This window comes from Rhamphochromis sp. 'chilingali', assembly GCF_963969265.1.
Source record: "Rhamphochromis sp. 'chilingali' genome assembly, chromosome: 8".
In the NCBI taxonomy this organism is placed as follows: domain Eukaryota; kingdom Metazoa; phylum Chordata; class Actinopteri; order Cichliformes; family Cichlidae; genus Rhamphochromis; species Rhamphochromis sp. 'chilingali'.
The window spans coordinates 17,097,048-17,122,970 of record NC_137935.1 but is presented as its reverse complement, the minus strand read 5'-3'; the positions used below and the strand labels follow the sequence as shown (position 1 = coordinate 17,122,970).

Genomic DNA, 25,923 nt, shown 5'->3' with positions numbered 1-25,923 from the left:
TCTACTTGGAACCTTGTTAAGATCCAACCATGCATTTTTTTTAAAATCGTTTTCAAGTGGCCTTAAACTTTTGATCGGGACTGTATGTTCCATGCTGTAAAAATGACTGAAAAAATATAATCGCATCACTATAATCTGCATCCATAGATGCAAGGTCAGAAACAAGGACAGATGATGAACCTCGAATTGTCATCATTACAAATTTCTTGATCATCAGAATCATCATTTTCAGTCAGTCAGTTGAGATCCTGCTGAACAGTCCAGCAGGCGAGTTTCACGAGTAAAAAAAAAAACATTTGTGAAAAACTTGCTAAGAAAGAGGATAGCAAGATAATACTTTAAAAACTGTTGCAGTCCAAACATCATTACTTTTATGATGATATTGGAGAAATATCTTTTGTTTCTTTATACTCTGTACCTGATGAAACCTTTAAGAGGAACAAATTACAATTTTCCATTGATCAGTTAATCAATTGAGTATGAAGACTTAAAGTGTTCATAACATACTATAACAGTTCTACATGTGAACATGAGGTTTTGAACTGTGTCTAAGTTAGCTCATTGTACAGCAACACTTTTATTACGTTTAATGTCATTATTATGAATATGAAACTGAAGATCAAGGAAATCGGCTGTCACACTTTTATAGATTAAATGGTTTTTTGTTTTTTAATTTCTCCAAATAAAAACAAACAAAATAAATATCCAGTATGATATATGTACGTCAAGGGCACTGGCACATATATTTTTCTTAAAAAAACAAAACAAAAATAGTAATACATTTTCAAGCAGAAACCAATAAATATAAAAACTGCGTGCAACTAACTGTTGCTACTGTAGTCGACAAACTGTTCTACCAGTTTGATGAAACAGATATTACACTGGTCATCATGATGATAGAGAGCCAACTGGAGAAAACTCAGTTTGTAGCTTTGTTGTCAGGCATTTTTAAATAATTATAAAAAAGGGTTAAAATATAGCTATGCAGTGGTAAGCCTTACAGGACAGACTTTGATTCCAACTGGCTGGAGGTGCTTCTGTGTGGAGTTGGGATGATCTCCCTGTGAATGCACACAGTTCCTCCAACAGTCCAAACACATGCATGTTAAGTTAGACCAGACCTTCCCAAAGTGTGGGGCATTGCAGGGGGGGCGCGGTATGAAAAGGGAAAAAAAATAAATAAATAAATAAAAACCAACGCTTGGACACTGCTAGCACGGGGCTCGGGCCAACATTTTTCTTGTAAAACAAAGGGGGGCCTAGCAAAAAAAGTTTGGGAACCACTGAGTTGGACGATGGTTCTAAATTGGTTATAGATATGGTTGAGTACGAATGGTGTTACTCTTTATGTTCTTAGCCCTGTGATGGACTGGTGTCATATTTAGTATGAACCTAACCCTTAGTCACATTATACAGTACTACACAAAAGTGGGAGATATATATATATATATATATATATATATATATATATATATATATAGCTTCCAGATAGCCGACCATTTCAGAGGAATGCTTTGTTATTGTTTTGAGAGGAATGTTTAAGTCACTTAACACTGACCTATGAATCACCCAAACATAAAAAGCACCTAACTCAAGTAATGCACCAGTGTTGTGTCTACAGATAATGACAACTTGGCAAAGAATCCATTTTAAATTGAACAGTTCAGACAGTTAATAGCAGCCTATTGTTGAAAAAACAAAACAAAAAAAACAAAAACCCGTCCCTAAAAATATCCCCCACAATTTACTCCTTTTCTTTAGATTAATCTAAAGAATTATTAATTACTAGTAATCTGTTATTATTATTACCATTATCATTATTATATTATTAAGCTAAATACCAAAGATAATAAAATCTGACAGGCATAAAAGAGAATCTTTGCACGAGCAATGTAATTCCACCACAAGAGGTATCAGCTGAACCTGGCATATCTTGACACGCTGTGCAGTGCAATCTTAAAAAAAATTGAGGAAACTGACCAAGTGGAGGACAAGTGTCAGACCTAAATTACAAACTACAGCCAACACAGCCAAGGACATAACATCCGAAAGTTGTGTCCTTAAGAATAAGGGGGAAAACAAACAAACAAAAAACCTGTTCACTGAAGTCTGATTAGAAATGGTCTCAGTGGGAGAGTGGCCATCAAAAAGCCATTCTTAAGGGAAACAGGCTGAGCAATGCCAAAATAGACAAGGACTGGACTGAAAAACAGTGGCAACAGGTCCTATGGAGTGATCCACATTTGATTTTTTTTTTTTAGTTAGACGAGGTCAGGGAAGAGGTTTCCAGCCATCTGTAAAACACAGTGGAGGGTCTAGTGTGGTTTGGAGCAGTGTTAAAAAGCTTTTCAAAATTGGTGGAATAATGAACACTGAAAGGTACTATCAGAACCGTGGAATACCACCAAGATTCCACGTATCTGATTGGAAAATGCTTTACTTTTTAGCATCCCAAACATGCTGCCAATGCAGTAGAAGAATAGCTGGATAGAAAAAGACAATGAAAGACATCATGGATTATCCTCCAACATTACTGAAGCAGTGTATTATCTTAAGAGAGAATGAAACACAAGGAAGCCAACATCCAAAGCTTCTTGAATGTCCTTCAAGAAGCCCAGAGAATTATTCCTGAAGACTACTTCAAGAAATTACAAAAAAGCTGTCTTAAGAGCTCAGGATGTGCTGAAGAATATAGATTGTCTTACAAAATATTGACCTTGAAGCTTGTACTGTAAATGTACAAAAAGTTTGCTTTATTTAAACTGCATGTTTTTACACGTTTCAATAAATCACACATACTTCCCATTTCTGTAGAAAAATAATAAAGAAATGGAGGTACCTCAAGACCTTTGCACAATGCCAAAAGGAAGAGTTTAATGAGCCCACTTTAGGAAAAGGGCTCGATTCAAGAGTGGCTTTTGAAATTGAGCTTTTCATTAAACATGAATATTTACCAGTTATTTCTTTAAACATTTTATTTTGCAAAAAATAACATTTTGCCACACAGTCCTGATCACTTTCACAGAGAATACAAAAGTGTTTCCTTTAAGTGCAATAATTTATATACCACATTCAGTTAAATTGAATGAGGCAATTTCACAACTCCAGCACCAGTACAGCAGTAACATGTTTGTACATATCCAACTCTGATGTTTAACTGAGACAGGAAACCTGTTCATAAACATGATACTGAGGCTAAATGTCAGGTGACATCTGGCAGGATTCACTGACCTCAAAAAGCTGCATTATCTTTGAAGTTTTGCACTTCTTTAACTTTGCAGACTGTTACAGCCTCTACCTCACGCATTTGTTGAGACTTATTATGAAACCACTAGTGGCACTTCTGATATTTGAGAGTATCATTGAGCTCTGGAGCAACCACTAAACTCTGCCATCAGGTTTGGATGGCTACCTCTTGACACAAAGGCACGCGACTCCCTCTTGTGTTGAAACAGTGGGACTGCTTGTTGAATGCAGTCAAATCACTAGCATATAATCCAGTCCACCGCACACACAAAAGCAACATGTTTATACATCAAAGGTGAATGATATCACATCCTGACATCTGATTAGAGCCTCTTTCTGCACACCAATGGGAGTGTGCAGGTCAGACACCTGAAAGTTCAGCACGTCAATATCTGATGCCCCAAATGTGGCCTCCACCTTCACATTCTCGTACATCTGGAACTGAACCTTCTTGTTGGTCATGGAGAGCAAGCACCGGAGGAAGCCCTCTCTCAGCACAGATCGAGCATCCTGCTCTTTCTGCAGCTGCTCGCTGTCGGTATCTGAAGCTGCTGAGGAGGAAATGGAGGTTCGGCAGAGAGCGATGAAGCGGGGCGAGTTGGGGTCAAATCCACGGCTGTTGGGGTCAGGTCCTTTGGGCAGGCGGAGTACGGGCACTGGAGTCGCCATGCTGACTGCTTCTGCCAAAGCCTGCAAAAGGAAAATAAAAGTCAGGAGCAGGAAAATAAATGTGCTCAAGAAAAACTTTTCCAAGCACAACCACACAAAAAAAGATTAAACTGCAAACTAAAAATAAACAGATCTACTTGCAGTTCAAGATTAGCTACAATATTATGAAAAAGTCATTCACTGTCACTTGTAAATTGTCAGTTAACTTTTCTTATTATATGTAAGACGTATTTAAAATGAAGTGAAGGGGATCATCATGGAAAAGTTATTTATTTATTTATTAGTTACATTAAGTAACAGGTATAAAAGCAGTTATGTAATTATAGCGCTATAGTTACAGATCCTGCTACGAAATGTATGTAAACCATATGTGTTTGTTTTAAGTTCATTTCTATGGGATCAAAATGACATCTTAACAATTCTAAGTATAAGTGGTTATTCTTTTTTTCCCTCTTTATCCTGTCAATTACGCATATCCGTGTTCAGATTTTTGAGAACTGGTCTTCAGTCAAAGATGTTTGACATGGGCAGAATTAAAAGCAGCATGTCACGGATAAGAGAGATATAACGGAGACATAAGAAAAACAAGCAAAAAACAAACAAACAAAAAACCCAACAACAACACTCGCCTTAGTGTCGTGCATTCTTAGCTTTACTGAAATCAACGAACCTTTCATAGCTCGCTAAGAGTTGCTGATTAACAAATGATTTGATCCCATTCTCAGCTGCATATCACTGTAAAGTATATTTTGATTTTGTGTTTTTCCTTTTGTGCGTGCCTTTGTAAGATTAAAGCAAATATTCGATGCGCCATTCAGGGTTTTGATAACAAGTTATCCACATTTTCATTAAGTTTTTTTTTATCGTTTTCTCTCCAGCCCCCCTCTTTCTTTCTTTCTTTCTTTCTTTCTTTCTTTCTTTCTTTCTTTCTTAAATACATTCGGGACTTTTCATTGTAAAAATGCACTTCAAATTTAAGTTATTAATAAACACGAAAAAAACCCCGATTTATATCATCGTTTCATCCAGAGCAGATGTTACAGTAAGCTAAAATGTACGCTGACCTACATTAGGCAAATTTACCAGAAAAGTAAAATTGGCCAGTTTATGATCAACTGAACTTCATTAACAGTCAGACACTTGGTTTACAATCCCGTTTAATTTAGACACAACATAACCGCACAAAACGACCAGAAAGCATAGTGAAACAATCGAATTAAAATGCACAAATGCTCTTTCCTTTACTTACTGTGTGCTTTCTCGTGTTAGCACCGTTAGCAACAGCTATCTAGTCCCAGACCTTGTTGTTCGGTTTCTTCCTCGACGGATTCATTTGCGCATATAAATCAGCTTAAATGTGCATTACCGCCCCCTAGTGGACGTGAGAGCAAAGAGCCAAATTTGCAAATAATATTCGCAATTTTTTTTTTATTTGAAAAGTGAATTTTGAAATATTTTATTCTATACATCAATAATAATAATAATAATAATAAAGGTGGACATGTAGAGATATCAAGAAGCAACTGTTAATACCATTAAAAATAATGTTTTTGAATACAATTACTTTTTAAAGACACAGTAAAGTAACTTGTTAAAAGTGTGTCAAAGGTAAGTCAAATAACCATTCATTAAATCCGACATAAGCAGAAGAGCATTTCTGAAATCAAAGTCATGCTACAAGCTAGTTTGCTGAAAATTACCTCCTCTGTTGTCATTTAAGCTCACTGTAGCATTTTTCTTCAGGACCTGTAATCGCAAACATTTGAAAAATCCACCCACAGAGCATAAGTAAATTTTGTAGCCACTGATGTAAACAATATATATAACTTTTCACTAGTCCGTTGTTATGTTGCAACATAAATTTTGAAAGCACATACTTTTGAAAGATGAAATAAGATGAATTACCAGTTGAACTTTTCACAACACCTGGGGCTTGTTTTGCCCCACAGCCACTGTGTAGTAAACAGTGTAGCAAAACAGAGCTCAAGTGAACCAGATAGATAGACATAAGGTGTCACGGTCCTGGGTTGGTTTTCATATTATTACAGACCTTTGTTTTTATCTGGGGTTTGACTGCTAGTGTGATGGTTTCTGTTTTGTATTTCTTGTTCAGAGGTTTTGGTCCTTGTACTCTGTGTCCCCTGTGTAGTCCCCAAGTTTGTGCCCTTAAGACGGTTGTATTTCCTGTTTTACTTTGAAGGTCTGTGTCTCAGGTCATGTATTCTGTTTTGCTTCCCCATTGTCTTGTCTAATTAGGCTCAGCTGTGTCTCCCTCCTGTGTGGCATTTCCTTGTTACCTTTGCTGGGTCTCAATTCAAGGGCGGCATCCTTCAGAGACCCGGCCTTCGCAGTCTACTCAGGCCAGGTTGAGAAGGCTGGAAGTGCGAGGCTGTGAAATAGGACGGTCTAGCCTTCAGATTTACGTCACCAGCTGTGTCTAATAAACTCAGCCGTCTGCTCCTTGCTGTCTTAAATATAACAGGACATTGGAGTAAATTCTCTACCATCTCACACTTCTGTTTGATCAGTTTTCTATTTGTTTATTCAGCTGTGTAAAAACTATAACTTTAATCTCAGCCAAACCGATTTACTCAGGAACAAATAAAACACAGAAAAAAGCCAAACAATAACATTGTTAAGTTACCTGAGTGGCAAAAGACCGCGCGGGGTCTGAAAACAATGTGCAGGGAGTCTGGTGTTCTCGTCAGCTTTAGTGAGTCCTTACCACCCTTTCAGCTATTGAGTCTCAGAAAATATTGGAGCACTTTTGCAAATATGTGAGCAGATATTTGAAGTTGACACAGCTACATTCTTGCCTGAAAATATGTTAAAAGTTTACTTTGTGACCCAGAAAGAGTAATAAGATTAATATTAAAACTAAGCAGCTGCCACTATTGTTGGAAACTGGAATTGGCTGGGCTGTGTTATGAATCCTGGGATAGGTTGGGCCACGAAGGATACACCTGACCCATCCTTCAAATTCGGGGGAATGAAGGATGCATTTGGAGCAGCCTTCGAATTGGGACAGCCCTCGTCGCGTCACTGTGATGTAGTCGGCCTTCAAATGCGGCCTCGGAAGGGTCCAGCCCTTGAATTGAGACACAGCCCTTGTGTGTATATTTAGTGTGTGGTTACCTCTGTTCTTCATTGGAGCGTCTGCGTATCATGCATGTTGGTCATCCTGCTCATCTTCCCCAGTGTCTCTCCAGCTATGTTTCCATGTTTCAGGTTGTTTAGTTTTATAGTTCCATGTTTAGCTGTCCCCGGTTTAGGTTTTTGTTGGTGGTTTTGTGGTAATTCTTACAGCTGCAACAAAGGCTCAGTTTGAAACACTCTGTCCTGCATCTTTGTCTGCGCCTGGGTCCACACCTCTTATGACCACCATGACATAAAGGAAGATATTTTGTGATTTTTATTTCATTTTCATTCATTCTTTTTTTTTTTTTTTTATCTTTGACAGGTCTGAAAATGTATCGAACTTCAACTGAGAAAATGAAGAAGCTTTTTCTCCAAGAGAAGATTTATTCCTCCAAGGCAGGGGTGGGCAACTCCAGGCCTCGAGTGCCAGTGTCCCACGGGTTTTAGATCTGTCCTTGATCCAATCTTGATCCATCCTGATTTAAATGGCTAAATTACTTCTTCAACATGTCTTGAAGTTCTCTAGAGGCCTGGTCATGAACTAATCATTTGATTCATGTGTGTTGACACAGGGTGATATCTAAAACCTGCAAGAAACTGGCCTTTGAGGCCTGAAGTTGCCCACCCCTGCTCTAAGGTCATTATAAGGTCTTTGATTTTGTTTGCTCACAAGATGGAGCCAACGTGCTTCGTATTTGCAAAGTCATCATTCAGTGAAAAGAGATAGTGGAAAGTTGTGGGTTGGCAACCAGAGGAGTGAATCCAAAGGTGTAAATAATTTCCCACACCCAAGCATTTGTAGCCTAAGCTCATTTGCAAATCCTGACGCTTTGTCCTTTAAAGGTTTGCTTTGTTCACAGTTAACATATTTGCACACAGATCCTGTCACTGTCTGTCTCCATTTAACCTGTGTGAAGAAGACCCCCCAATTGGGGTCAGCAGGGGGCTGAGGATGAGATGAGCATCACAGCATACATAGTTTGGGAAGCACAGACACCTTGTTCATGTTGCTATTAATTTGAGTGACAGGTGGAGGCCCAGTGTTTGTCAGTGCATCCCAGACAGTTTCTGCCTCTCTCTCAGTGGTGCATCCAGCCATGTTGGAACCCTCCTCTGAGGTCACAGCAGCAGCAACAGTGCCAGGCTGAAGAAAGTGAATGTACACAAGGCAGCAAGCCCAGAAAAGTCCAGGACACATACTCAGGGAGTTTGCTGACCAGCTGGCACATGTCCTGATGGACAACTTTACCACCTTTCTGAAGCAGACTGTAGTTTCATCATGTTTCAAGTCTGCCATCCTATCATTACAGTGCCCAAAAATCCACCATCACATGTTTTAATGACTGTTGCACTAGCTCCCCTAATGATGAATTGCTTTTGAGAGGCTGCTAAGAACTACATCATCTCTATAGCTCCCATGTACGACTGCTACGGAGGCACAATGGAGTATGTTGACCAGCTGTATCTCCACCTGGTATGGCAATTGCACAGTCTAAGACAAAAAACAACTGTAGAGAGTGGTAAGGACTGCAGTGAACATCATCAGGACTTCTCCATCTATCCAGGATGTTGTGCACAAACGACGTCTCAGCAAAGCATCGTTTCCATCATCTGTGACTCCACCCACTGACACCAAGCACTGTTCTCCCCCTAGAAAAAGATTTTGTGGCATGAATTCTGTTTTAACTTTTCCTGTCTTGGTTCCAAAAGTTTATTTCAGTGCAATAAAACTGCATTTGCTGAACAACTCCATCTCTGCACAAAGGTAAGACACCAGTCAAACAGAATTCAGCCACTCAGCCAAGTGCTTCCCACTCGACCTCTCTCTATTTCCAAAGATCCTGTACATATGTCTGTGAAAGTTCTCAGTCATCCAGGTCATTGTAGTCTAAGGAGCTTGGATAGGAAAGCGTCTGGACTTCTTTAAATCGCTTGAAGACGTTTCACCTCTTGTCTGAGAAGCTTCTTCAGTTCTAGGGTCAAATGGTGGAGAGTCCCAGATTTAAGCCCTGTGGGAGTTTCCCCCGAAGAGGGACAATAGACCCCCTAATGATCCTCTGCCTAATCACATGAGCCAAGGCGTGAAAATGGGTGTAGGTCACAATCAGCCAAGGTTTTGGGTGAGCTCATTGTGAAACCTAACCCCACCCTATCATGGAATTTCCTGAGGTCAGATGGCCCAGGATGTGAGTGGGCGTTAAGGTGTCTGGGAAGGGATCTCAAAACTGGATTATAGATGGCAGAGAGTTGGTGTCGTAAACCACCGCCTCTGTTCAAAGATGGTCGCTCACAGTGGACGTAAATGGCTTCTTTCACTCCTCTTTCAAACCATCTGTCCTCTCTGTCCAAAATGTGAACATTGGCATCCTTGGAAGAGTGACCTTTGTCCTTTAGATGCAGACGAACAGCCGAGTCTTGTCCCTGGAGGTTGCTCCTCTATGTTGTGCCATGCGTTTATGAAGTGGCTGTTTGGTTTCTGGGCATTTCTCGCTACACTACAGCATACACTACCTTGTTAAGTTTGTGTTTAGGAGATTTACCTTTGGGATGAACCAGTTTTTGTCTGAGTGTGTTGCTGGGTCTGAAGTATACTGGGATATCGTGCTTGGAGGAGATTCTGTCATGGTCCGGGTGAGTACGGGGTTTTTCCACTCCGCTGGGCTCCACCTTCAGGCAGAGACTCCGATCAGCTTCCACACCTGGTTCCAATCAAGTCACCAGCATATAAGACCAGCATTCACAACAGACCTCTGCCAGATCTTCTGCTAAATCATGTCAGTGCTAGGCCGCCAAGCCCTTGTGAGAACCCTTAACTACTGCTTTTCTCCTCACCGTGTTTTCTTTGTCATAGGACCCACCTGACAGTCGCGCTTCCCAACCTAGACTACTCACATCTCCGCCTGGACGCTGGTTCTGTCATCTGGTTGCTTCCTTTCCATCATTGGACTACACCTGCCTGCCTCCCTGCCAAGCCCCTCACTCCAAGCATATTCTGGATCCTCTCTGGACACTCCTCACCCGGAACCCCCTGGACACCCCCTCCTCGCATGACACTTTAAACCTGCTACGCTGACTGCGTACCTCCATCCAAGTCGCTGCCCCTTTTTTCCATTCCCCGGATCCATCCGTGAAATCTAGCACCTAGTCATAGCACTCAGAGTTTCATGTTCACAGTTTGGCCTCACAGTTCTCAGTTCATAGCTTCCACAGTTCATAGCATTCATAGTTTCCTGCTTTGTAAGTTCACTAGGCACTGTAAATAAAGCACTGTGTTCATGCCCGTTTTGCCTCCCTCTGTGTCTTCATTTGAGTCCACAGCCTGGCCCTCTCGGCCGTAACAGATTCTCCTGAGTTTTTCTGATACACCGGCTACATAGGGGATGACAATGTTGTTGTGTTTGTCCTTCTTATCCTCCCTCGCTGGTGTCTGATCTTCTTTTCTGTGCCTCTTTGCTGACTTGATGTTTTAAGAGCTTTCTTCACATGTGTGTGTTCCTTCTTTTTCCCTTCAGGCTTAAAGGGAATATTTTCTGCCCGGTGTTGTAGGGTCCTGATTACTCCAAGTTTGTGTTCCAGAGGGTGATGGGAGTCAAAGAGGAGGTCCTGGTCCGTGTGTGTGGGCTTCCGATAAATTTTAATTTGAGGTCTCCATTCCCTTCAATGTACACGGCACAGTCCAGGAATGGCAAACAGTTATCCTATGTGTCTTCCCTGGTGAACTTATCCACAGAGTTAATGTGAGCAGTGAAGGATTACACCTCTTGTGTTCCTGTACAGTTTTTCCTTACTTATTGTTAAGTTTTATATATACATTTATCCACATTTCTTAGATTTTTCTCACATGTATATAACCTAGATTCTTTAAAAAAAAATTAATATCTTTAGTTTTATTCATTTCATACAGTCCAAAAACTCCAGTCCTCGAGGGCTGGTGTCCTGAAACTTTTCAATGTGTCCCTGCTGCAACACACCTGAATAAAATTTAGTGGCAACCCCTGACCCAACTGAAGTAAATTTAAGTAAAAGTTCATTGTAAAAAAGTACTTCTAAAACTACTTTTATTGCACCATGTTCATTCACCCTGAGCTGCTGTAACATGAATCAAATTGCTGAATTGCCACCTCAGCATTCAGCCAAGTTCTATTACTAATGACCTACTAAATTTTGGTGTAGCAGGCAGCCTCCCCCATATCTCAGCCTGTGTGGGAGGCTGACATGATGACTGAGCAATCTTCAAAAGAGATTGAGATATTTTGGCTGCTGACCTGAGAACTGAGATCATTATTTCTCTAACAATATCCATAACAGATCTAAACCATAAGTTAGAAAAAAATCATTTGATCACAGTCTTACTTTTTTTTGCCTCTTTCTTACCATAATCATCTCTCATAGTTTAAATGGCCACAGAGTGTTTGTTCTCATTACTGTGATGTGAACTGATGAGCAGTTTAAACACAAAAAGCTAAATAAACATGTGTTAGGGAAAATATTCTAAAACACTTCTTCAGTAAAGACTCAGAGAAGAGAAACACAGAGTTCTTGCTAGCAAGGGCAGCTCCCTACTGAGAGACTCGCACTAAGAAACTGCCCCGGTCTTTATTTATACTTCAGTGTGTGTGTGTGTGTGTGTGTGTGTGTGTGTGTGTGTGTGTGTGTGTGTGTGTGTCCTGCTGATCAAAGGGTCATAAAAGGCACATCCTTGGTCAGGAGGAGGGTAGACCTCCCCCACCCTAGATGGTTCACCCTAGATAACCCAGTGAAGAAGTCCAGCGGTTCATCTAGGCAAAAAGGCACTTAGACTAAAACAGACATAGCTATGTTAAAACAATAAAACAAGGTGCAACCTCTCATGCTCCCAGGACGTGGGGGTGCATTCCTGGAGTGCACACCAAGCCTGCAGCCTGTTAGAGATCACACATCCTGTCACTACACAATTAATTATATGCCTCTAAGCATACATGGTTAAATATTTCCTAAAACAAATAACTACATGCAGTATTTTATCATATGCAAACTTATATCACTAAAAGATTATACTGACTACTAAATACAATTTTCCATTGACAACATGGATATTGTAAAAGAGGTTCCATGCTCCACAAATGATAAATGGCCTGTATTTGTATAGCGCTTTACTAGTCCCTAAGGACCCCAAAGCCACAGCCACCCTGGGGCGCAATGACAGAGGCGAGGCTGCCGGACACTGGCGCCACCGGGCCCTCTGACCACCACCAGTAGGTAACTGGTGAAGTGTGTTGCCCAAGGACACAACGACCAAGACTGTCCAAGGCGGGGCTCAAACCGGCAACCTTTCAATTACAAGGCGAACTCCCAACTCTTGAGACACAATCGCCCACATATCAAGTGCATCTGTCAGGACTGACTCAAGGGAAAAAGTGCAATGAAGGATTATTTGCAAACACTAAGTGAGCAAGATACAAATGTGAGGGAGTCGGGGGTTCCAGGAATCCACGGGATGTAGGGAGACCGACACCACGCTCCACTTTTGATACGCCATGTCACTCTGCCAAACACCCACACTCAGGAATCCAGGGGTGGGAAACAAGAATGAGTCCAGGAAATCTATATACAATATAAAAAAAAAAACGAGATCAAAACCAGGAAATCACAAGGAAACAAGAGAGACAGTTGGGGCGAGGGCTACACTAATGTGAGTTGTACAACGATCCAGCGACAAAAAGTCTTGAGCCACTGCCTTAAATAGTGGCCAGGTGTTGCAGGATAATGAGCCACAGATGAGTAACTGCTTGCAGGTGCGTGGGCCAAAAGCTGGAACCCATAGTGAGATCCGCATGAGGTGTAGTCCACCTAAAACAGGGGTGGGCAACTCCAGGTCTTGAGGGCCGGTGTCCTGCAGGTTTTAGATATCACCCTGGGTCTACACACCTGAATCAAATGATTAGTTCATTACCAGGTCTCTGGAGAACCTCAAGACATGTTGAGAAGGTCATTTAGCCATTTAAATCAGGTTGGATCAAGGGCACATCTAAAACCTGCAGGACACCGGCCCTCGAGGCCTGGAGTTGCCCACCCCTGACCTAAAACTACCAACCAACCACCCAACCAACCATGGAGCACAGAGTTTAAAAAAACACTAACACACATCAAACAATTTATGGTTAGGGGGAGTGAGTTCCTTAGTGTAAACATGTGAAAATCCCCCTTCATGGTCTATTTTTGCCTCTTTCTCTAAAATATTTGAATTGACTTGTGTCACCTTTAAACAATCAGTATGCTTGATAGGGAATTTAAGGATATTGGCTTGTACAATTGATCCATCCATCCATCCATCCTCTTCCACTTATCCTTGTCAGGGTCATGCAGGGGCTGGAGCCTATCCCAGCTGTCTTAGGGCGAGAGGCATGGTACACCCTAAACATTTCCCCAGTCTAACCAGGCTAACACATAGAGACAGACAACCATTCACATTCACACCTATGGGCACACACACTATGATCTCTTTAAAGAAAAAAAGTATGTGCTAATTGTTTTGTGTCTTCTTGTACACATATGCTACACGACTGGTGTATTAGCGAGTAGTCTTTCAGTCATTAAGTGTGCAGATGGGTTTGTTGGTCATTCCAAAACTTTTGTATTTTATAATTTAGATCGCTTTCTACCCAGATGAACATAATGGACAATTTTAAAACTTGTCTTCATCATATATTTTTTAAAATCAGAGGTAAGTTAGTTACCCTGCTTTGATTTTTTTTTTTAATGTTTTTTTTTTGTGTCCCGTTTGGATCTTTAGCCATCAGAATTGTTGTCTTAAGGCCAAGAAAGATGCCAAGCGGATTTATTTTACCAAGTGGATCATCATGGCCTTGCCATATTGGTCCATTTGATTGACCTTTAATTTATTTTATTTTCAGTTGCTACAAACGGGACAGACATGACTGGGGGATAGGACAGGGAGAAAGAATGAAAGAAAGAGAGGGAGAGAAAGAAAACCAAAGCGGAGAAGAGACGGTGAGAAGGGGGGGGAAGAAAGAAAAAAAAACAAAAAACAAAACACCTGGATCACCTGTATGGAGAAAACCCTGCTTTGATATTACTGAACCCGTGTTGTAAATGAAGGTTTATGATGGCTGTACATTTTTAAGCAAACACATTGTGTGTGTGTGCGTAAGCCACCTTGATTCTGTGATGACTAATTGCCCATTTTTGGGCAATATCACAGGGGAGGTGTGGTTTTAAAACAGTTTAGACTGAGCTGTTTGCTTCTTTTGCATCTCACTTTTAGAGACAATGTGCGGTCGGAATTTCCTAAAATGTTTACAGATGTTCTCGCTCTGGGCTCTAGGCTTTGGTAGGCTACTTCATTCCTTTGCCAAAATTGAATATTTTGAATTAAACATTGTTACGTTAATAATGCTTCCATCTCCCGTCTTTCAGTTTTGCTGATTTTTGGCATCACCACTGTCTGTGGTAAGTAAGGTTTTTTTTCCTGAAAATTAGAGACCACTTGTTCTATACAGCTTATACTGTGCAGATATTGTGTATCCTGAACTCTGTATGTGTGTGCGTGTGTGTGGACGCAGAGGATGCATGTATTTATTTGTTATTCATTTTTTATATTGCTATCTACCTACCTATCTATCTATCTATCTATCTATCTATCTATCTATCTATCTATCTATCTATCTATCTATCTATCTATCTATCTATCTATCTATCTATCTATCTATCTCTGTGTGTGTGTATATATATATATATATATATATATATATATATATATATATATATATATATATATATATATATATATATATATATATCTTTATGTGAAAAGACAACAGCAGAAGAACTAGCTTTCTGTTTCCATCTGTTCCCTTTCCCCCCCCTCTCTCTCTGTCTGTGCACTCTTCTGTGGTTTTGTCGTGACTAATGTACAGTGGAAAAAGGCAGTCGATTGTTGCTTTTGAACAGATACTTTTGTAATATTTATCAAATTGTATCACGCTAGACAATGACATGGCATAAGCTTTGAATTTGGAAATATTGAATCTATTTATTCAGAAAAACAGATTTAACGGGTTTTAGTTTGTTAATACAAATTATTCACAGCTTTGAATGTTTGCTTGTCCACAGAGCCTGCAGGTTCCAATAATAATTGTCATCGGTGAGTCACCTCTGCCTTACTGTGAAAATGTGTGATGCTTATTTTTACCATTTGATCATCATTGCAAGTTAAGTGCTGTTCAGTGAGTGTCACTGAGGTTCCCTACAAGAAAAGAATTAACAAATGAGGCTGTCATGCCTGTTCAAACAAAAGGCGCGAGTTGGATTTGTTGAAATTGGTGTTGCATGCTTGTCCACCTTTGTTTTTTAATGGCTGAATAATGACTAAACATTTGTCCATTCTCTGGTCTCTTGCTGCTTAAGTGTGCATTAACGATTTGACCACATCTGTCAGTTCAGGTTTAACCTCTGCTTCAACCGTAGTACCTTCACCATCCACTTCATTAAAGTAATTTATCTTTCCACTTCTGATCATCATATTCACTTCACTCATTAGAGCCCACACTTCTGACACCACTTGTCAGTTTGACCGGCAGTATCTTTTAGGTTCAAACAAAAGGTATCTTCCACAAACTAATAAAATACAATAAAGGTAATGAAACCACTTGTTTTCCCTGCAGAGGAAGATATACTTTTATATCTGACTGCCAGCAATAATGTCCAGGCTTTGGTCATCTATGCTTTTCAGAAAAGACTGTAATGGAACATGGTATGACATCAAAGAGGCTACATGCTGTGAAAACAGACTTCACCCTGGTGCAAGCCTGTCTTGTTGTGGAAATGAGCCTTACAGTCCTGGAACAGCCACTTGTTGTAAACAGCAACACAGACACACTGTCACAGGTAATGAATTTATAAGATAGAAAACTGGAATGTAAAAAAAAAAGAAAAAAGAATAGAATAGTAATATTAAAAAGTCATCAGCTGGTATTAAAATAGGTTATATGTTTCCACATATTCAGATCTATTCTTGAAGGTCTTTTTCTCACTTCTGAGAACATTTGTGTATCACTCAACCTTGCATTATGGGTATTAAGCAGATAAAGGTTTTTCTTTTTTAGCAAACAAAAATTGCTAGACACCTACAGTGCTGATGTGATGGTTGAGAGGTAAAGCTTACACTATTTTGTTGCAACCATCATAAAGTACGGGGAGATGTGAGGAAACAGAAGTACAGTGCATCAGGAAAGTATTCATAGCGCTTCACTTGTTCCACATTTTGTCATATTGCAATCTTTACCAATAGATTAAATTCATTTTCACCCCAACATTCTACAGCTAACACCCCAAAGTGACAAAGTAGAAAAATAGTTTGCCTGAAATTCTTGCAAATTCATTAAAAATAAATAAAATAAATGATAACATATACATGTACAAGTATTCACATCCTTCACTCAATACGTTTGAAGCTCCGTATTGAGTCTTATTGAGTATGATTTTTAGACAGTTTGTCATATTATTCTTCCCAGAAACTCTTAAGCTCCATTGGGTTGGACAGGGACCATATGTACACAGTCATTTTCAGATATGTACAATTAGATTTAAATCTGGTTTCTGACTTTCCTAATTAAAGACATTCACATACTGGTCCCAAAGCCACTCCTTTGCTGTCTTGGCTGTGTGCTTAAGATTGTTGTCCTGTTGGAAAATTAACCATTGCCCCTTCTCCAGTCTCTGCTGCCGAAAAACATCCACACAACGTGATACTGCCACCTCCATGCTTTTCTGTAGTGATGGTGTTAACCAAGTAATTAGTGGTGCCTAGTTTCCTCCAGATATGATGTTTGGCATTCAGGCCAAAGAGGCAAATCTTTGTTTCATCAGACCAGGGAATGGTTTCTCGTGGTCTGAGAGTCCTTCAGGGGACAGCCACTCCAGGCAGGCTGTCATGTGCCTTTTACTGAGGAGTGGCTTCTGTCTGGTCATTCTACCAGACAGGCCCGATCAGTGGAGTGCTGCGGAAATGTTTGTCCTTCTAGAAGGTTCTCCTCTCTCCACACTGCAATACTGGAGCTCTGTGAAAGTGATTATCAGGTTCTTCGTCACCTCCCTAACTAAGGCCTTTCTGCCCTGACCACTCAGATTGGTGGGGCGGCCAACTCTAAGAAGAGCCCTGGTGATTCCAAACTTCTTCCATTAATGTGCTCATTGGGACCTTCAATGCTGAAGAAATTTTTCTGTACTCTTCCCCATATCTGTGTCTTGATACAATTTTGTTTCATAGGTGTGAATATTTTCCAGATGCACTGTGGCTGTCTCGATGCTGCTCAAGTAAAAGAAGCAAAAGAAAACAAAACAGTTTTTAGATTGAACTGAGTTTCTTTGAAGTTGTGAACTTTCTAATCGTGATTTGATGCACTTGTAATAACACTCTTTCAGCAGTTACATTAAGGTACTGGTGTCTGCATCCTGTTTTTACAGCCAGAGTTACACAGGGTCTTAGTGAAAAGGTATCCAGCTGCTGTGAACTGAAGGCTTACAATCCAGTGAATGAAATATGTTGCCAGTCAGCCATCATAGCAAAACCTTCACCAATGGCTGAGTGTTGTGGTAAAGGTGAGTAGATGCACTGATGGAAAGCATTAATTAAATCAATTCTAAAGTATACAATGTAAATATGGAATTATGTTTTCTCCATCACTAAGTTTTGAGTGTCTGCAAATTTGTAGTTGTTTGAGTATTAAATCGTGAGATTCAGTTAAGGTGCAAACTGAAAGACATAGGAAACTGCAAGGTGGTGTCAAGAGAGAATATAACTAGCCACCATCAGATGGCAGACTTTGGAAATCAAGAGAAATGACTGAAGGCAGAGAAAATGATTAAGTGGTGGCTTGATGCATGCTCAATCATTCAGGTAAGGGAATGCCAACATTTTCATTGGGAGAAACTTTTTGTCACTCATCCAAGTGATTTCTTCAGTCTCAGCTGACTGCTGGTTTCCCCAACCTTATAAGTAATACATCTGCATAATGACAGGCACTATCACCACTGACTAACAATGGGTCATGAGGGCGGTTTCATGATCATTATTATGCAAATTGTCATGACCATTAAGTCAAAGGAGCTTGCAAAGAAAAGCGTCTGGACAAGAACCCTAGCAAGTATAAAGCTAATATAACGGTGGAAGTATTACTAAGGGACATAACTAGATTGAACTGAAATCAGTGATTGTCTCTTGAAACAGTCATAATGAGATGCATCAGGGCACTCGTTTGGGAAGTTATTATGAGGCACTTTCTAAATGAACTTTAATTTAAAAGGTCAACAAGACATAAAAACTGAATGTACAGAATATACAGTAAAACATGATTAGAAAACACACACACACTTAAAGGTTTACCAACATTGCAGCAGCTTGACAGCTTAGCTATGGTTAAGGTAAATTAAGAAAGCAAAAAACAAAACATATTTTCTTTTCACAGATGTTTTTGATAGGGTCAAGCAGTTGTGTTGTGGTTCACCTGATATTAAGATGATTCTGATGAGAAATTCCAGTCACCATCAGTGCTGTGGTCACAGCCAGTATGACACCGAGACTCAGTGCTGTTGTTCAAATGAGAAGAGGCTGGAAGTATACCCAAAGATTTCATCCTGCTGTCTCAGGGACTCCACTTCAGGTCAACACAGCATATCACACTGTGTAGAATAGATTTAATAAAATCTAAATCTGAAAGTTTTTGCAGTTTGCATCATACTTTACATGTTAGACCAAGACAAGAAAGTCATTTCATGGACTAGAAATAAAAAAAAAAGTCTTATCCCTCAAGACTATCTGCACTAGATATGCCATGTCTTTAATGTTGCATATACTTAAAAAAAAATCTTTGTGGAAGTATGATAGCTGTCACAGAGTATTTAAAGGAAGCCAATGTTAATTACTGTGAGTAATGAAATTGTGTTGACTGTCTTTTCAACTACAGCTCATTTATGTGGAAATGAGACCTATGACAAAAACACACAACTATGCTGTCAGTCAACTGTTATTGACAAACATTCACCGAATCACAGATGCTGTGACAAAAGTAAGTGAAGCTGAAAAAACAGAAAAGTATTTCACTGAATATACAGTAGATGATTAGGAAGATTATTCACCAAATGAAGAACATACAGACATCTTTAAAAAGCTCCATATTAGTTTAGCTATGATTAAAGTTCAAGTGTTTCAGTTTTTGATATCTGTATCTTTTCCACAGGGGCGTATGATGGGGAAAAGGAGCTGTGTTGTGGTCCAGTTAGTGATAAGAAGATCCTGACAAGGAACTCCCCAGGTCACATGTGCTGTCATCAAGGCCAGTTCAACAGCAAGACTGAGTGTTGCTGCTGGAAGGATGATGGTGCTGAGATACAACCGAGGAATTCATCTTGCTGTAAGTCGTGTATATTTGAATGGCATAACTTGCCAAAGGCAGCTTAATGCACATCTTAAAATTCGATTTAAAAGTATGCTCTTCATTTTATATTTTATATTTAAATCATGAAAACTGAATACAGTTTTATTTTAGTGTTGGGAACAGTTTCATCATATTTGTAATGAAATCAACTCATAGACCACAGCGCTTATCGCATTACATACTTATAATCAGATTAAATGCAATAAAAAATTGTTACTATATTATCGTTTTAATCAAAATCCTTTGTGCTTCATGTTCACAGGTATGCAACAAGAGGTAAGTGTTATGTTTTCCAAGGAAGGAAGTTGTAAATAATTAAACTGAAAATAACAGACAAGCGCCACTCAAGGGCAAAAAAAACAAAGAAACACAACAAAACCAAAAAGATGTTCACAAAAAAATGTCTGTTAACCGAAAACATGCTTTTATCCACAGTATGTGGCTATAGAAGGGCTCCCAAAAGTTCTCTTTTGCCTTTGCCTATAGAGTCAGCTTGGCAGTACCCAAGTCCAAAGTCCATACTATTTTATTTATTGTGTGTGTGTGTGTGTGTGTGTGTGTGTGTGTGTGTGTGTGTGTGTGTGTGTGTGTGTGTGTGTGTGTGTGTGTGTGTGTGTGTGTGTGTCCAGGCACCTGTGCTCCAACCCAACTGGTAAGTTAACTGTGGCTTTGACCTATTATTATCCACTTATCTATACATACACACATACAAACATTATATATATACATTATATATACAAGCATTTTCTTAACCAACCATCCACTGCTTTGTTGACAGCACTACAAATCTTTGGACTTCTCTCAATGAGCTTCATGATGTAGTCACCTGAAATGGTTCTCACTTCACAGTTGTGCCTTGTCAGGGTTCATTTGTGAAATTTCTTGCCTTCTTAATGGGGTTAGGACCATTAGTTATGCTGTGCAGAAGTCAGGTTGGTACACAGCTGACAGCCCTAATTTAAAAACTGTTAGAATTCATATTATGGCAAGAACCAATCAGCTAAGTAAAGAGAAACAACAGTCCATCATTACTTTAAGAACGGAAGGTCAGTCAGTCTGGAAAACTGCTAAAACTTTGACTGTGTCCCCAAGTGCAGTCAAAAACCCAGCAAATTAGATTACATGAAGACCGCCCCAGGAAAGGAAGACCAAGGGTCACCTCTGCTGCTGAGGAAAAATTCATCCAAGTCGCCAACTTAAGAAATTACAAGTTAACAGCACCTCAGATCAGAGCCCAGATAAATGCCACACAGAGCTCGAGACCCATCTTTACATCACCTGTTCAGAGGACACTGTGCAAATCAGGTCTTTATGGTCAAATAGCTGCTAAAAAACACTACTAAGGAAAGGCAATAAGCAGAAGAGATTTGTGTGGGAAAAGAAAAACAATCAATGGGCATTAGACCAGTGGAAATCTGTGCTTTGGTCTGATGAGTCCAAATTTGAGAGCTTTGGTTCCACTCACCATGTCTTTGTACAATGTGGAAAAGGTCAAAGGCTCCCACCTTGAAGCATGGAGGAGGTATGACGGTGTGGGGGTGCTTTGCTGGTGACACTGTTGGGGATTTATTCAAAGTTGAAGGAACATTGAACCAGCACGGCTACCACAGCATCCTGCAGCGACATGCCATCCCATCCGGTTTGCGTTTAGTTGGGCCATCATTTATTTATCAACAGGACATTGACTCCAAACACACCTGCATGCTGTGTAAGGGCTATTTGACCAAGAAGGAGAGTGATGTAGTGCTGCAACAGATGGTGTGCCCTCCACAATCACCTGACCTAAACCCAATCGAGATGGTTTAGGCCGAGGTGAACCTCAGAGTCAAGGAAAAAGGGCCAACAAGTGCTCAGCATCTGTGGGAACTCTGTCAAGAATGTTGGAAAACCATTTCAGATGACTACCTCATGAAGCTTGTCGAAAGAATGCAATGAGTGTGCAAAGCAGTAATCAAAGTAAAGGGTGGCTATTTTGAAGAATCTAAAATATAAAACATGTTTTGAGTTATTTCACAGTTTTTTGTTTACGACATAATTCCATATGTGTTGATACCAGTGTTGGGCAAGTTACTTTGAAAAAGTAATTAATTATAGTTACTAGTTACTTCTTCAAAAAAGTAACTGAGTTAGTAACTGAGTTACAAGATTCTAAAAGTAATTAATTACTTGAAAAGTAACTATTGCGTTACTTTTAAAAATATGTTTAACCCTCTGGGGTTCAGGGTATAACTGGCCATTTTTAACTACTTTTGATGTTTTCTCAACATTTCACCTTTAAAAACTATTTACTTTGCCTTGTTTGGTATCATTGTTTTCAGCACAACCTCACGTGTCTGAATTTACAGTTCTATTTTCATTTGACATACTGTATTAACACAATTGATCTAAAATCAGACAAAAAACATAAAATTCGAGTAGAAAAAAGTTATAATTTTTACTGTAACAACCACAAACATGTTTAATGAATCATATTTCATAACTTTAAATGCAAATATAAATTGTCAATTTTAAAATCATATGCACAAGTTTTGCAAACAACAAACTTATTTGCAGCCATTTACCTTTTACCCCTTTTTTAAGGTTCAAGGTTCTTTATTTGTCACATGCATAGTTATACAAGTATAACACACAGTGAAATGTAGCCTGACACGCTCCTCGACATGTGCAAAAATAGGGGGGGGGGCTGTAGAGGAAGAACATATATATATATATATATATATATATATATATATATATATATATATATATATATATATATATATATATATATACATTGGGTGAATGTGCAGTAGTAGCAGCAAGCAGGTGAATTCTGTACATTAATAAGAATAGACATCTGACTATTTTACAGGATAGACAATATAAACATATTTAAAATTAAAGGAATTTGAAATGTACCATTAAATAACCATTTCAAACTATTTACATAACAATCAGGTGTTCTGCATTCAGTAAGATGCCACAAATTATTTGTGCCACTTCAAAAATTTCTGTCCACTACATAAAGGAGAACATCACAGCCTGATGCCTGTAGGTCTGACAGCAGCAGGTGTATCACTCCTCTTCTCTACCTGGAGACAGCAATCGCCTTACTGTTCTGACACACAACACAAAGCAATCCACAACACCACACACTAACTGCACACTCCAACCACGCTAAACGTCACAAATCTCTCACATCTCAAAACTCACTCTCTCTCTTTTTCTGCTGCCTCTCTCTCTCTCTCTCTCTCTCTCTCGGTCTAAAACTTCCCCCTCTTCCTAAACAACCAAATGTCATGTTGCCATATCATTTTTGATTGGTCATTTTTTGGGGTCATAAGCAGAGAGTGCTTGCTAGCGCTGACCTTAGACAGTAAACATGACAACACAATTTAAAAACTGCTATATATCACCTTTTTGCTTTGTCATCTTGAAGTGATCATGTGATTGGCTTACCACGACTACTTTATTCTTCCTCAGTCAAACAGCAGCACTCATGCGATTGTCTTGCCCCCTAGCTACAGGTGTTGTGCCAGAAAGTGACTGTGGCCCGCGGGAGCCCGCAGAGCTGCTTAAAGCTGTGGAGCCCAGCTTATTTACAGCTACTTCCTTACAACTGATATAAGATGCGATAAGCTGAACACAGCTTCAGCCGTCTGTTTGTTGAAAAACAGTAACGCGACCGCACCGTATTTTCTTGTTAGTAACGGTAACGGCATTGTAACGATAGAAATAGTAATTAGTTAGATTACTCGTTACTGAAAAAAGCAACACCGTTAGTAACGCCGTTACTTGTAATGCAGTTATTCCTATCACTGGTTGATACATAGTTTTGATGCCTTCAGTGAGAATCTACAACGTAACTCATGCAAATTAAAAAAAAAAAACATTAAATGAGAAGGTGTGTCCAAACTTTTGACTGCTAGTGTATCTGGGGCTGCGGGGTCGATGTAGTGCATCTCAGACATCAACTGACAGGTCACCAGCATATCACAGCTTTATTTTTGTCAACAATGATATTTATGACATTTATGACTTAATGCTTTAATATTAAAAATGGCTTTAATCTGTTTATGAGGCACTTTTCATAGGTTAGGAATTTAAGTCCTTTTAGGCACTGAAACTATTTGGTTAGGTTTGGGGTTAAAATACATCTTTGCAATTTCCTGCAAATTTTAAAGTGATGAGAGGATGGGGAGCAGGCGAGAACACAGCTGGGACGTAACGAGGTGGGGAGGAGACCAAAACTGAAGATAGTGACACAAGACACAGACTGTCATTAGTAAAAAAGTAAATAGAAGAGAGACACGGAGACGCAGATTCGACACTTAGACATGGAAACATGAGACGAGGCGAGGTGAGGCACAGGAACAGAAATCCGGAGGGCTAAATATAATACAACAGAAAACAATAATTCAATGAATAAAACTTAAAAACACTGGGTCACAGACCCACGACAGTGACAATGGCATAGATGCCACATGACACCTTGTGTATATCTGTGAGAGGCTTTGAAAACTTAGCATAGTATTTATGCGATGTTGACTGTTTTTGTGTTTTTGTTTATTTTTACCTGTTTTTGCATATCCGCAGCACTGAACCAAACACACATCTCTGTCGGTCATCATGCTACAATCCAAAAGAGTACCACTGCTGTGAAAGAAACCAAAAGCCTCACTGGTTCTGTACCTCAGGTATCACTGTCTGTTTGTTTTGGTTTTGCAGCTGTCGTGTCAGTTACTATCACGTAAAAATTACATAACCCTGTGGTTCTAACTTTGCAGCTTTTGGAAGAGAAAGTGGAACTGGATCACAGCCCAAACTCCAACAAAGCAGTTAGAACTTAGTGAGCAGTTTATTTTGCTCTACTGGTGTAAAAACAAAGAGTTGTTTTCAGCATAAATTTCCCCTACAGAGCACATTGTGCCATTTGTTCTTGTGATGTTAGCTCACTGTGGAAAACTCTTCAAGTAATAAAGTGTGAAGACAAAATATGCCCCTAGTAATATCATTTTATATACTGTAATACTAAACTAACTCTTTCTAAAACTGAGAATAATGCCTTGGGAGTTTATCAAATGATGAAACAAAGAAATACTATCTTGTCTTCTATTTGTATTTGTAAAATCCTATATGCTCATTTTTAGTTAAATGTGTGCATTAAAGAGGGTTTTGTGTCATGAACCAGAGGTTCATGCAAGATATGGACCCTATGTAGACTCAAACCCAACTTAACTTTTCACAAGACTTTATTTACACAGCAGAAGAAGAGTGAGGTAAACATGAATATACACCAGCTGAGAGCAGACTATCATGGAATCAGAATCAGAATCAGAAAGGGTTTTATTGCCAAATGTTGAGCGGGTTTACAACATTAGGAAATTGCTGGAGAGCCACTGGGAGAGAATAATTAATCACAGAGAGTCACTAATAGTGAATGACCCTGGAAACCCAACAACACCGGCTGGAAAATCCCAGACACTGCCATGGAATATGACAGTTTTATATTTGGAAAAACATAATGTGAAGCTATAGTTGCAAGGGAACACCCTGACTAATATTTTCTCAAACATGTTCCATGCTCTGAGTAAATGTTATTTTCTTTCCTTTCTCAGATCCTTTTTTTCCCCTGTTATGTCTTTCCTGATGTAACTGAGTTCAGCATTTATGAGAAGTTTCTTTTTTTTTTTCTTTCTTTTTCCTTCATTTGCACATTAAAATGAGAACCCATTTCTTCCACTCAGTAATGAGATCTAGGACTTGGTGTTTTTTAACGGGTGCCGTCTAAATGCCAGATAGGTATCTGGAATGAAATGCACCTCACAAACATTGCGTATGCCATGCGTCAGCCTTTATACAGTTTAATGTAGTGCTTCACTGTTCATTGTTCATGTTTAAATTAATAAGCTGGCAATAGAGTTTTACATTATATATCGCGTCAGTGATTCATTGTGCATGTTCAAATTAATAGGCCAAGAAATGAAAAGGAAGACGCAGCCCTACTTCCATTCCTAATGTTAGTCTCACAGATTTCCCAGCTGTCTCGTGTTTTTGTCCCAGGTGTGACAGAAATACAGGAAAATAATCTGCTTCTCTGTAATTGGGCAAATCCACACTGTTGTCATTGTGGACAGAACGATGTTGGCTTTCTCTGTAGATATGTTCATTAAAGTGACTTCCTGTCTTTCAGAGCTCATCATTCCTACAGATTAGCAGCAGCTGTTTTTGTTTCATCATTAAAGTCAGTCCTACAATCAGTTTACTCCTGCGTCCAGTCAGGCCTGCAGCACTTCTTCTGCTTCCAGCAATATTTCAGCTAAGGATGTTTTCAGTTGTGATGATTAAAGAGATTCTGAATAATCGATTGTGCGTTAACTTCCAAAGTAACACAGTGCATTTGATGTTTTGCCAAAGAATGACTTCTTCTGAGTGGTATATGGCAGAGGAGGAAGGG

The 25,923-nt window shown here is 39.5% G+C and overlaps 1 protein-coding gene across 1 annotated transcript; it reads right to left on the bottom strand.

Annotated features, from left to right (window-relative positions):
* Positions 1-1,465: 1,465 nt before the first annotated feature.
* gemin7 (gem (nuclear organelle) associated protein 7) lies at positions 1,466-5,241 on the bottom strand. Its single transcript, XM_080888378.1, has 2 exons — positions 5,165-5,241; positions 1,466-3,936 (listed from the first exon to the last, which is right to left on the bottom strand). Exon 2 carries the CDS (start codon positions 3,913-3,915, stop codon positions 3,529-3,531), a length of 387 nt encoding a protein of 128 aa, XP_080744504.1. The 5' UTR covers positions 3,916-3,936; positions 5,165-5,241; the 3' UTR covers positions 1,466-3,528.
* Between the last annotated feature and the right edge of the window lie 20,682 nt (positions 5,242-25,923).